General features: G+C 33.8%; 1 protein-coding gene across 2 annotated transcripts in view; it reads right to left on the minus strand.

Moving 5' to 3' along the window:
* nvd (cholesterol 7-desaturase nvd) overlaps positions 1-13,908 on the minus strand; it is a 40,869-nt gene that overhangs the window by 16,155 nt on the left and 10,806 nt on the right. The window contains exons 2-4 of one of the 2 annotated variants that reach the window (XM_088231130.1): positions 8,294-8,594; positions 5,987-6,155; positions 4,362-4,550 (exon numbers count right to left, since the gene is read on the minus strand). In XM_088231130.1, coding sequence (XP_088087256.1) covers positions 4,362-4,550; positions 5,987-6,155; positions 8,294-8,587 — 652 coding nt within the window. In that variant the 5' untranslated portion in view covers positions 8,588-8,594. Of the gene's footprint in view, positions 1-4,361; positions 4,551-5,986; positions 6,156-8,293; positions 8,595-13,908 lie in introns of those variants that run through there. The other variant, XM_088231129.1, reaches the window with a different exon arrangement.

The raw sequence follows: 13,908 nt of genomic DNA on the forward strand, positions 1-13,908 counted from the left end.
CCCATTTACACATTTTAAAAATTGACAAACAAATTTAGTGTATTAAAAAATAATAATAATATGAAAAATAAAAAGGAGTACGATTACAACACGCCTTGCGGCTACTTAGCGCATAGACGATTGGAGTTCTAGACCCCGTTTACAAAATTTAGGTATTTTAAAGTTGATATATGAAAGCTAGATAACCAATCATCGTGCAGCTACAAAGCGCATGGACGAGAAGAATTCCAGCAAAGTTAAAACAATATCAATAAATTTATAAAAAATAGAGTATAGTAGTAAATTGGTCAAGTGTTCATGCCAAGAAGTAAGCAATAAAAAACTAAATAAATCAAACACTGTTTCAACTCCATGGTTAACAAAGGGAGATTGATGTCCGAAGAGAAGCTTTTGTAGACAGTAGGTAGATATCGTCGCCATGTGGCCCGCTGGCTGCTAGATAGTTTCTGGAAACGCACGTGTGTAGTACTATTATGCCTTTTGTTCCAATGACTTGGTGTGCATTTTGGTCCGTATTATTTCGTTTTATGAGACGCAACATTCCTTTTTTTGTACCTACATAGAAGATACATAATATAATGTAAGTAATACATACTATAAATTGATATTTTTCTGTGGTTCTGTGTGATGCAACAACTCTCATCCATGAAATCAACTCAAACGACGTAACTTCGTGATATATTATATTATATATGACATTGGTCGTAGGGAGTCAGAAAAGTTGATGCATGCCACGGATCGGAGAACCTTACTGGATGTCAAAAATAAAATATAAAAAATAAGGAATAATTTTAAAAAAAATATTTATAGATGACAACCATGAAGTTTCGCATAAATAAATTGTCTATGTTTTTATGAATGTATGTATGTGTATGCGCATGGGTGTATGTACGTATGTGTGTATGTACATATGTATATATGTGTATATTTATATATATGTGTATAAACATGTGTATGTCTGTATGTATATGAATCTAAATGTGTATCCGAATAAGTTTATATTTTGTTTGTCTGTGCTCTATATTAATTTGTTAAGTATTATAATATATTAAAATGTAATTGCCTAGCTTGGAACGGGGTATGTACCCTTGTTAGCTGGGCAAAGTGAACATGGAATTGTTTTTTAATAAAAAGTGTGAATAAATAAATAAATATGGATATCCTATCCATTACTTTAATATATAATTCATTAAACAATAAATAAAAAAAACCACTATGAATTCAGTCGATATTAAGTATTCAATTGAAATGTAAACTGGCCGCATTGTTCTGTTAACTAATAGTGCTAAAAACGGCCGCGTGGAGCGCTATATGCCCTGCAATATGACGCATGAAAGTAATTATGGTCTTATGTCAAAAGTACCATCTCAAAGAAAAATAGCCCTTAAGAAATAATGTTTAAAATACGGTTTTCCAAATTAAGAATTTTTAAATAATTTGTGTAATCTGCAAGTTTAATCTTGGAGAAAAAACTCGCACTGGGGTTAAGACATTCAAAATATGGTATATTTATTTGTATGAAAAAATAATCTGAAATAATCGGCTAGTTTCTTGGCTCACCGCAGGCGCTGGGCGCGCTTTATTAATATTAATATTAGTATAAAAATACGAACGCTGAAAATGATTTACAATAATTGGTAATTATTTATTTGTTTTTCTGTAAATAAAGTTACAGTAAATGGTTAGTCAAACATAATGGTTAGCTGCGCATAATCGCTTCTATACACGGTTCGCCCCTGGTGTTAGGTAATTTTTTAAGCTGCTAAAATTGAGCTTAAAAGTGAGATCAAAAGTTAGCTTTCACCAGATAAATCCTCTAAATTCTCAGACGTTTAGTTTTAAATTTGTCATGCATAAAAGCTCACTATGTGTAGGGATGTGGAGAGTTATTATCCCCCGTACAGCGGCTAATTCCGAACAGCAGTTTTAAGTTACGATACTCTTTAATGGTGGAGAGAGTGCAGAAAAATTTCTGCGCTATCTGTACCTAAAAAAGGGTGGATATTATCCTCGGCTCTTCCCAGACGACTTTTTGCTGGGGATGCTAGGCTATCAGTCATTATGGAGGAGGAAGGATGTTCATTTGGGTGTTCACTTTTTCCAGGTGATCGGTGGTCGCATACATAACTCAGAAATTCTGATGGATGTAGGTCTGTTCGTACCTGATAACTATCTTCGACAAAGACAGCATCGATTGTTTTATCCAATGGTTATGCCGGTTGGTAGAGCAATCCTGCTACTTAATCGCATCGCCTCGGATGTCGACATATTTCACGACAGTGGGCCTTCCCTTAGGAAAACACTTTCTAACTTTTAATTTTTCTTTTTAAATGTTGTTATATTATTTTAATAACATAACTATCAGGCGCGTTCCGTCCATAGATGCTGTGGATGCGGCGCATCCCTTGAAAATAAATAAATAACATGAATTTTACAAAAAAAAAACATTATAATCACGAAATAAACCTTCAAATGTGTATTCCTAAAATTCTCACTGAGAACGTTCGGGTACACGCGATTCAAACAATATCTTCAGTATCACCTAGCTACATATGCGTATTTCCTATATCAACGTACGTACTGAATATCTAGGTATCTTGTTTTTGATAGTATTCGATGTATACGCGGGATGCTGCTTGTCGAGTTGCGTCTAGTTCCCATAGCAATTGTCCAAATTTTCGCGCACGCGCTTTAGGTTCAAAAGGTTTTAGATTTCTCTTTCAAGACTCGAAGAGATAAGAAGCATCCAACATGTATAATGCAAAGAAAAAACGACTCTAATAACGTTTATCATAAAGTTTGAAGTAGCGCGTTATTGACACTTGGCCCAAATTTAAAACGATTTTCTCGGGGCTTGTTTTAGGGGTTTTGATGTTTATCTCCTTTTCACACTTTTACGGGGACCGTCCTGAAAGACCATCGATGGCGATCTTTCAGCTTTGTTCGGTGGAACTAAGGGACGCGGAATTGACGTTGGAGGAGGCGAGAGTGCTGGTTAACAATAAGGTCTCCCGGAGGCGTCTGGTGATGTCCACATGCTCCACTTAGGAGTGGAAAAAGAAGATGAAAATTTATTGCTTCTCCTTTAGACGCGCCTGTGCTCCGTCAATTAATTGACTGTCAATTATTAATTATTATCTACTCTAAAACATTTAAGAAAATTCTTGATGGAAGTTCATTGTAATTTATTATATAAATAAAACACGAGTGATACTTTAATCTACAAATTTGGAATATCCAGTGACCGGTTTCATCGCTTTCGCGACATCTTCGAGACTGGTATCTTTATTAAAGAGTTAAATGTATTTATACAAAACAGAGGTAAGGATAGATAATTCAAAGTTATATGTAAGTAAATTTAAAAAAGTTATTTTTATCTTAAGGATCATTATCAACTAATTTTTCTTTGGGTTAACTAATGAGTTGATAAAATGCTATTTTAATGAGTTTAAGTATTTTATTTAGACGCTAAAAATAAAATAAAAATTTTAGACGCTAAAAATAAAATAACCTACTTCCACTATCTATTAAAACCATTAGTAACGAGAAAATGTTTAAAAATGCTATAAAAAAAAATGGATAGTGGAGCTAGTTAGAAGTAAAATGGATTGTCTTATTCGCCCATACCAATATTGAATCAACTGCTCCACAAGTGTATAGCTTATGTTAGGTTTTTGTTACTTTCATTGTGTGTTTTGTAATATAAATAATATAGATGTACATAAATACCTTGTGTTTAAAACTGTCTGAATATTTGTTAATTATCTTCGTTTTTTTAAGTTAGTCTTCTTTGTTTATTCTCAAATGTCATTTTTAAAAAGTGTATTGTTAAGTGTCCTCGGCACGGGAATCCCCAGTGAGGTCATATTATTTTTATTATTAATTATAGTTTGTAAGCAAAAAATATGAATAAATAAATAATCAATATAATCGCAGTCAGTAAAGAATTCACTTATTGAATTCAATCCAATAAGTGCATATTATGCACTTCTGGATTATCTTCTTGCTACCAGATTACAGAGAGCTCCTTTGGCCAGCTTCTCTCGTTCGGCAACGAGCACCTTTTGCGGTGTGCGGTATGTGGTGGTCAAGCTATCATACTCGTTCGTTTAGTGTAGTCTCGCACCCTCGTGACGTATTACATCAGTCAGCGGAGCGCTTGTGGGGCCATCAGACGTGATATGATTTCAATCCAGCATAGTCATACAAATTTTACTCTTCAAATCCAGTGTAAAAACGCCCATTGGAATATTACAAAAAAGGCAACTACATCATTTAAAAAAATTAAAGAGATATTTCAAGTTTTGTATCGTTTGTCGATTAGTGTGACACTACAGCCACACAAGAGTTAAATGTCTTACTTGTGTCCACGCCGGGTATAGCGACACATTTCCCAGATTGTCCACTGAACCTCCACCTGTGGAACGGACACTCCAAGCAATCCCCTCGGACGGATCCGCCGACGGCCATGTTGGCTCCCAAGTGCGGACAGTGCGCGTCCAGGACATGCGCTTCTCCGGACACCCCGCGGAACACTGCCAAAGATTCCCCTAGAACAGAAAAATAATCAAACGTCTGGCTTTACCCGCACATACCCTACTTCATTATCATCATAATCTCCTTATTTGTACCTAATTGTGCATTGGGCGCTGCATTTGTACGTCAATTTTGTAATTAGTTTTACTGTTATTATCAAATGTATTTTTTATATTAATGAATTTAATAAAAGGTACATGTTTTTTTAAAATTATATACATATCTACTTTTTCACATCTAGTAAATGTTATCACTGTAACTTTCCAAAAAAGAGACTAACTCTTGTGCTTGGAGAGTGACTTACACTGTTGTAGTTAACAAATTACAACAGGGATGGAGAATACCTTAAATAAGGGAATATGGAAGTCAAGGCATTTACAGGGCTTATGACATGTCATTGGCTGGTTTAAGTGGCCACTTTAAACACTGTGTAACATTCACCAATTTCCGTATTGAATGTTGAGGGTTTCTTTAAAACTACTTTAATAATTAATCTTTGTACTATTTTAAGAGGGTTCAATATATTGGCGTATGCACCACCCCATCCTACAATACCATATTGTAACAAAGATTGTTCAATTTAGTAATATGCTATTTTTAAATTATTGATTATTAAAATGTTCCTTAATCTAATAAATATGAATATACGTTTTTTAATTCGTGTATATAATATATATCTATATATATACATATACATATATTTATTTGGATAATTATATAGCGCCGTTTTTGTGAAATCATCTCAAGGGCACTGTACAATAAATAAATATCCCACCACGTCTTGCAGCTACAGAGCGCGTGGACGGTTGGGATTCTTGTTCTTCGTCTCCAATTATGATTTACAAGAGCTAGATTACAGCACGTCTTGCAGCTACAGAGCGCATTGACAATAATTAATGTAGCCCCTTTTTACATTTTTTATTTGAAAATAAAGTTTAGAGATTAAGTGATATTTTTTAAAAATTCATAAAAAACAAATTTACAAGAAGTTAGATTACAAAAAGTCTTGCAGCTACTGAGCGCATGGACGGTTGGAATTCTAGACCTCATTTACTAAATTTTGAAATTTGATAGTTGATAACATTTACTTTTTGAAGCTTGATTACCAATCGTCTTGCAGTTACAAAGTGCATGGACGAGTGAAATTCTGGCAACTTAAAATTATCAATAAATTTACAAAAACAAACATTGATCATAATAGTAAATTTGTAAAGTGTTCGTGCTAAGTTGTAAACAATAAAAAACTAAACAGATAAAGCACCGTTTCAACAAACGTGTGTATGAGAGTGGTTTGAGGATTGACGTATCATTTTTTATGTACGAGTATATTGGAAAGAATATTTTAAATAAATATGTATATACATTTTCTAATGCGTTCAACTAGTTCACGAATATGGTCTTTCCATTTAAAGTTTTGGTCTGTGTATTCACCAAGATGAAATTAACTTACCAAAACAATCAACTTGTTTCACAGCCCCATTTTTCAATTCCGACGATTCTAGTACTCCGTACCAGCCATTCGGAAATGGTGGTGGCAACTTGTTGCCAGTTTTTCTCAACATCCTTGTCAAGTTTACCAAGTCCTTTCGTTTTTGACACACTCCAGGAAGATCAAAATCCTAAAAAAATATTAATGAAAATGAAAACGTCCTTAATGAGGAATTCCACTGTTTTCTGATTTATTTATTCTCTATTAGCGTACTATTTTACAAAGCAATTTTTTTTTGTGCGTTATTTACAAAGATATGATTTTTAAAGTTACATTTATCAAATACCGCGCCAAACGACTGTAATCAGTGTGTCACTTTTCAGTAGTGACGTCATGAAACGGTTCGCGTTCTTACTTTCACTGACCTGACAAGAATCTATGGAGTATTGATTTTATTACTTCATTTAGTTGATCGTAATTTGCTCATTTCTATGTTATGGTTGTTTTTACGAACGTTTCGATTTTGAAAAATATAGAAATTTGACATAATCTCTGGTTGAAATGTCAAATTATACAAATTATACACTTTTTTTTCTATGGTCAAAACGTTCCTTATAAGGTGCGGGGGCTTTAAAGCGGAAACCAGAAATACTACACGTAGATATACGGAGCGACGTCATTATTTACGACTTTGAAATGAATACTATTTTTAACAATTTTTATTTATTTTTGCGTGCGTTTTTGAGATATTTCATCCTACTCCAAAATTTTTAAATATTCACGTGCATACGAAAACCTTTTTAAAATTTATTTTAGGGTTGGGCTGGAATTACCGGGGAGGAAGGGTTAAAGTTATAAGGGTCTATGAAATACAGTGCAGTCAAAAAAAAATTATTACTTGTTAGTTGCATAAAAAATACTTTTAAATTTGAAATTTTGAATTCACGCAAGCATTGTCATAACTCGACCAATTGAAGCTGGAGATCGAACAGAAGCGGCCAGCATCGGTGAATAGGAGAGACATCGTGTTTCATCAGAACAACGCCAGGCCGCACACATCTTTGATGACGCGCCAGAAGCTCCGGAAGCTCGGATGGGAAGTTCTTATGCATCCACCCTATAGTCCGGACCTGGCGCCGAGCGACTACCGCCTGTTCCTGTCTATGACCTACGCGCTCGGGGGTACAAATTCGGCCGGGGAAAATTGGTTGTCCGAGTTTTTTCCCAATAGGGACAAGGGCTTATACAAAAGGGGCATTATAAAGTTAGGTTCTCGTTGACAATAAGATATCAAACAGAACGGGCATATTTGACTTAAATCGGATGATTGTAACACTTTTTATAAAGCATTAAAATAAAGAAAAAAATACAAAATTACTTTTTCCCCAACCTTATATTTTTCATCAGTATTCCTAGTATGTGATATTTCCCTATATATTGTTTAAGCTATAACTGATACTCGGTCGGTAAATCCATTAATTTTAGATATTCAGAGTCAGATTAAGCATCTAAAAGCAGTGGGATGATCATTCAAATATGCTGGATAAGAGGACATGCTGGTATCGTAGGAAATGAGAGAGCGGATGAACGAGCAAGAGCCGCAACTTGTAAATACGGCACTTTTCTCCTCAGAATTTCCCCTTAGCTTTGCTAAACGCTGTATAAAACAAAATACGCAGCAGCGTTAGGAAGATCATTACCGCGCTTCTTCTGCAGGTAAAATCACTAAACCCAACGCTGGCTGATGCGGCAAACTTCCGTCATCATCACCAAAGTGCTTTCGAAACGACCCAAATTTTTACCGGACACGGAGCTATGAGAAGTTACTTATCTATATAGGTAACCTATGTTTGAATTAAGGAATGATGACTATTGTCCATGCGATGTTATTTCTTCACAGAGTATCGAACGTCTGTTATTTCAGTGCCTATTTTTCAGTTTACAACGCCATAATCTTGGAGCAGAATGTCCTTAACAGATATCCACACTGTAGTTAAAAGTAGCGATCACGCGCCATTGTTCTTGGACTTTGCAACAATGGTGATTGGACTCATAAAGGTAATAAACCAAAATCAGTGATCGAACATCCCATTTCCAAGACAAACAATAACGATGTTTTCGGAGTACCTTAGCCTTGTACGTGACACGTAAGGCTACTAAATACAGGGGTCCATATAGATATATATAAATATTAAAAACAGATGTTTCCCTATTCGCCAAGTTTTGTTTCTGATTTATCGTTGATACCACAATAATAAGTCTCAACTTCCTGTTCGACGCAATCAATCAATTCTAGAGTAAAACCTATATTATGTTATAAATAGTTACCTGGGTGTAATTAAAACATTTTAACACGGTTTTGTATACGTAATGCATACTATAAACCAGTGCCAACATTATCAGGATATCATTTCTTAACATCGGAGTACAAAACTGGACAATATTCACAGCGCAATCGTACGCTACTTTCCAAAAGTAGAATATTTTCTCCATGTTTAAAAACAATGTGTCGGTGCTGTCCCAAAAACTTCTTTCAGAGCTGTTCAGGCTTGTAAAGGTCATAAGCTCTAACGCATCCTGGCCGCTCCTTTTGCAGGACGAGTTGAATTCGCTCGGTGACATTTTGCTTCTGAAAAAAAACATAAAACTCAGTACTTTCAATATGTACCACTCTCAAAATTTCTGGAGTCACGATCCTATCAACATTTCAAAACTAGAGCCGCTAATATAAAGACTATCTTCATCGGAACATACCGAGACGGTAAACTGAACTTCTGTACTGTCTCTATCTACCTCGGTATGTTCTATCGATCTCGAGGTCATATGATCTAATCCAACCAATGAATGACGCGAAAAATTTAGTCTGCGTTCCTTACTTAATTAAAATATAAAATAGTTCTCATTCGTATTTAAATAGGCTTCTGTGATAAAAAGTGGCCTCTTTAAAGCGATCATAAACTCCGATAAATCCCAATTCAAGAAAAAATGCTCGCTTGAAAATGATTTTAATATGACTTTTGACAATTACCAAGACGGTTTGCTTAATTTTCGTCTGTATATATCTACCGAGGTATTACAAAGCCGGCTCTTTTGATATATCGATACGAACACTCGGTAAGATAATAAAACAGAAGGACAATATATAATAACTAATTTATTTTTTATGGTGGCATCGTTTTTACGGCTAGAAACTTTTGCAGTTATAAGGGCAGCATCTAGCCAGGCTAGCCACTGCATCTAGCCGTTCGGTTACAAACGGCACATCTCTGTTGTAATTTGTTAATTATAACAGCTCCTCAGGGAGTTGAATCCAGTCCTTGTCTACAAAAATTTGGACCAACTCAAAGCATTAAATATATATATTTAAAAAAAGAAAACAAAGAGTTATAAGATAATGGCGTCTATTGCTTGCATTAATTATATTTAAAACATTTTAATTAATTCTACTGCATCTTCATCTTCCAAATATTAATTTATAGTAAAGAAACATTTATTTATTACGAATACTTTTAACACTCCTGCAAATCCAGCTAACGACAGATCATAAGCCTTATAAATGACTAGACTTCTATTTTATTCTACTTCACTAAAACTTCACTTATATTATCTGATGTAACATGCAAATATTAATATAATCGTAAATATCCAAAGTCTTCATCGCTCTTGAGATAGCATTATTAAAAACCCGTTTTAAGAGCGGCGGGAAGAGCGGGAACCCAAATTTAAATAATTCAAATTCGGAATAATTTTAAATTCGACGTTTGGAACGGTCTCTCCTCCAATAATGCATAAAACATTTAAATTCATTCCAAATTCTAAATTCAAATAACCACAGACAAATAGGTCTCCCATTTTGTATGCGCATTGTCAATTTGACAGATTATAAATGTCAACTCCGGCGCTGAAGGATTGTCTATGAGTGAATAATCAATGGGGAAATAACCATAAACAACCTTCTTTTTATATATTTAAAGGATGGCTTGCATTTCCCTGTATCCAGGCGGATGCAGAATACAGTTATAATGTAATAGAGCCAGAACCCAAAACGAATGTCAGCACAACCCTAAGATACTCTCAGGTAAAAATCCCGAAACGTCGGCCTCACGGTGTAGTGGTCAGCGCGTTCGCCTACCATGCAAGAGGTCTCGGGTTCGAATCCCGACATGGTTGATATAAAAAAATATTAATTCTTTTTTTAACATATTACAACAGAGATGAAGAACATTTAAGAGAAGGTAATATAGAAGTCTAGGCATCTACAGGGCTTATGACCTGTCAATGGCTGGTTTAAGTGGCCACTTTACACACTGTGTAACATTCACCATTCTGCCTATATTTAAACATCTATATTCCTTCAATTCTTCCATCTGTTGATGTTTGTGAAGTTAAAGAGCTGAAACCTTTATTTATGCTGGTGAGATTCATCTAATTGAATTATTTCACTTACATACTAGGCAACGCTTGAAAATGTTATTTTTTCAATTTCTATACTTCTTCATGGACCAGGTAATTTATCAACAATATTTTGAGCTTGTCCAAATTTTTGTAGACAAGGACTGGATTCAACTCCCTGGGGAGCTGTTCATATTAACATATTACAACAGAGATGAAGAACATTTAAGAGAAGGTAATATAGAAGTCTAGGCATCTACAGGGCTTATGACCAGTCAATGGCTGGTTTAAGTGGCCACTTTACACACAATAATTAAAATAAAATAAATAAACTACCGTAAGACGTCACTCCCCATCATGTACACAATAATTGTTTTTTTTTTTACGTAATAGGAAACGTTAATGTAAATACATGTATTTAATTAATGTAAAAATTGTATTTAGTAGTAAGGTTGTATTCATATTTGTTATCTGACTAATAAAAAAATAAAAAAATGACGATTCAGTCGGGGGTTTTGAGTTCACTGTAGATAAGCTAAAAAGGTACTCCTTGCCTTGACGCTCAAAACCCCTGGACTCAAAACCAAATCATCGAAAGGGTCAAGAGTTTCAAATACCTGGAGAAATATGTTACATAAAATAACAGCTTTCAAAAAGAACAGTATGACGGCTGTCTAGAGATCGGATATTTACTCAGTAAAAACCAAATGTCGCCTATATAACGCCTGCGTAACTCCTATTCTTCTCTACAGACGCGAATCGTGGCACCTCACTAGGGCATTAAACATCAAAATTCTGAGTTTTGAGAATAGGTGTCTCAGACGAATCTCGGGTGTGCGGTGGTTTTACTTTGTGAAGAATAAAGTAATAAGAGAACGGGCGCAGCAAACTCCGGTGACAACTGTCCAACAAAAATAAAAACAATTTTTTTTTAAACATCCATTTGCACATGCATTCTCGTCGAATGCAACTCTGGTAGGTCGATGAAAAAAGATTTATGCTTCAAACTTTTTTTTCAGATTCGATTGAAAATTGTAATATCTACGAACACGCGCAGCGCAAAGATCTACATTTCGGTAAAAACCGCACGTAAATCGGTTAAGCCTTTTAGGAGGAGTTTAGCGACATCATACGTGCGGAAGAATTATATACACGGTTTTTCAGGGCCAGACCGCGAAACTTCAAAGGAATATTCCCCATACTAAACTTTAAAAAAAATCCCAATACTTTTTTTCTATGAAAATATATTTTTTCTACTCTTATGCTTTATTTATTTATACTTTATTAAGTAAGTTTATAACATCTTAAGAACTAATATAAACATTTAATAACATGACAATTTTTTTATTATTAAAATTTATTAGTAACATATTTTTTCAAATTAATTTGAAATAATTCAATCTTTTATTTGTTTATTTATTTTTATTTATAAATTTATTGCAAATAAATAAATTAACATACTTAATAACAGGGAATCTAATGAAAACGGAGTGTTCTCTGTTTATGATAGTCTCCATCTAACATGGCACAGCCTGTTCTAAGATGGAGATTTTCTATCTTTAGAGCATAAGTAGTCCTATACTAATAAAACAATAACATATAAAAGAAAAACTAAAACTACTTCATTATAAATGCCTAGCTAATCAAATGTAAGAAATTAAACATCATTATCATACAAATATAAAGTATATATATGTGCCAAGAATACACGTCACTTAAACATGAATAATATAGTATAATATTTAATAAAACAAATATAAAGCAATGAAATACATATATTTTTCAAAAAAAACTCTCGCTACGCTATTCATATGTGCTGTTTACTTTTTATTTTAAAATTTGTTTTACATTTTGAGTCTTTTATATTTGGCAGTAAATCCTATATCTGCTTTATTTCTTCGGGTAACTAATGAGAAAGTTCAGTGGTTTTTTTCAAATTTTTTATTTGTTAATAGGCTGTTAAACTAAGTCAATTTTTTTTTTTTTTAATTTTTACATATCGTATTATCGGCGCTACGATTTTTTAAAGTTTTGTATTTCTGAAATAACTCCGCGTGTGACGTCAGAGGTTCATTTCCGCTTATTCTCATTCAGTTCTTCCTATTGGTCCAGAAGCGACAAGCAGACCGGAAATCTTCCATAGCTCTCAGATCATAGGTTGATTCACATGAACCAGTGACGTCATTTAAAGTAGTGCGTTGTTTTCAAAATATTTTTTATTATTTTTTCTGTACATTTTCAAGAAACTTTGCAGTACAATTTAATGCTCTAATTTTTACTCCGCGTAGGAAAACATTTTTTGTATCCAATTTCCCGTAGGGCTGAAGTTCCTCATTGTACAGCTTCAATTCCTTGTACAATGAGTTTTGAGATTCTGTTTTTCTCCTCATTGCAAATCTTTTTTTCTTTACCCCTTATTTCATATGTATGACATTGTTGGTTAAATTTTATTAATGTTCTTATTTTATTCATCCCCTTAATTATTTTATGTAAAAAAATTGCTCCATTATATTAAATTTGCTGCTTTACTGCGAGCGAGCTAATTTCTTTGTGCATTATTTCTACATTAGAATAGATATTTCTTTTGAGTATAATCCTCATCGCCTTATTTTGAAGAATTTGTACATTTTCAATTTCTCCTTCATTACATAAAAAAAGAATAGAAGAACAGTAATTTATGTGTGGACATATGATTGTTTTATATATAAGAACACTACTCTTTACATCTATTCTTTTTTTGCAGTCTCAATCCTGGGGATTGGTTTGCAGCAAAGTCCTGCATCTCGTCCTCCATTGGTATCTATTTTCTGCAGCCCTCTTCAGCTCGACATATGAGGCGCAGTTAAAATCTTCGCACACTTGCTCCAAATACTCCCGTCGCGTTGGGGGCGCCCTCTGTAATTTGTCCCCTCAGCCATTCCCTCCATGATGTCATGCAGGAGACCCTCATGGCGCATAATGTGGCCGATCCATCGGGCTCGCCTCTCTGAGATGGTTTTGATTAGCTGCCTACCTTCTTCGATTTTGCTGAGAACCTCGTCATTAGTGATGTGGTCTCTCCGGCAAATTCCTAACATTTTTCTGTAGCACCACATCTCGAAGGCCTCTAGTCTTTTTTTATCTCTTTCGGTAAGGCAAAGGCACCATGTCTCACAACCGTACATCAATATACATATGTTTTTTTTTTCTTGTTTTTTTTTTTTTTTCTTTTTTAATACTAGTATTTTAACCGTATCTTATTTTAAAAAAAATTATAAATGGTATATTCTGTAATTTATTTTTGTTCTTCAATTTTTAATAACTAACGATATATTTTCAAATTTGTATTTAAGCTTCAATTTTTATTATTATCGGTATGTTTTCCAATTTATATTTTTGTTTAATTTCTTAATTCCTAATTTTATATTTTATAATGTGTATTTGTGGTTCAATTTTTATTATTATCGTTATGCTTTAAAATGTGTCTCATTTATTTACTATTAATAGCATATTTTCTAATTTATTTTTATGATTCAATTTTTATTATTTTTACTTGCATGATTTCTAATTTA

Source organism: Micrasema longulum, unplaced genomic scaffold, assembly GCF_059751315.1.
Source record: "Micrasema longulum isolate JH-2025_06_02 unplaced genomic scaffold, ASM5975131v1 h1tg000850l, whole genome shotgun sequence".
Taxonomy (NCBI): Eukaryota; Metazoa; Arthropoda; class Insecta; order Trichoptera; family Brachycentridae; genus Micrasema; species Micrasema longulum.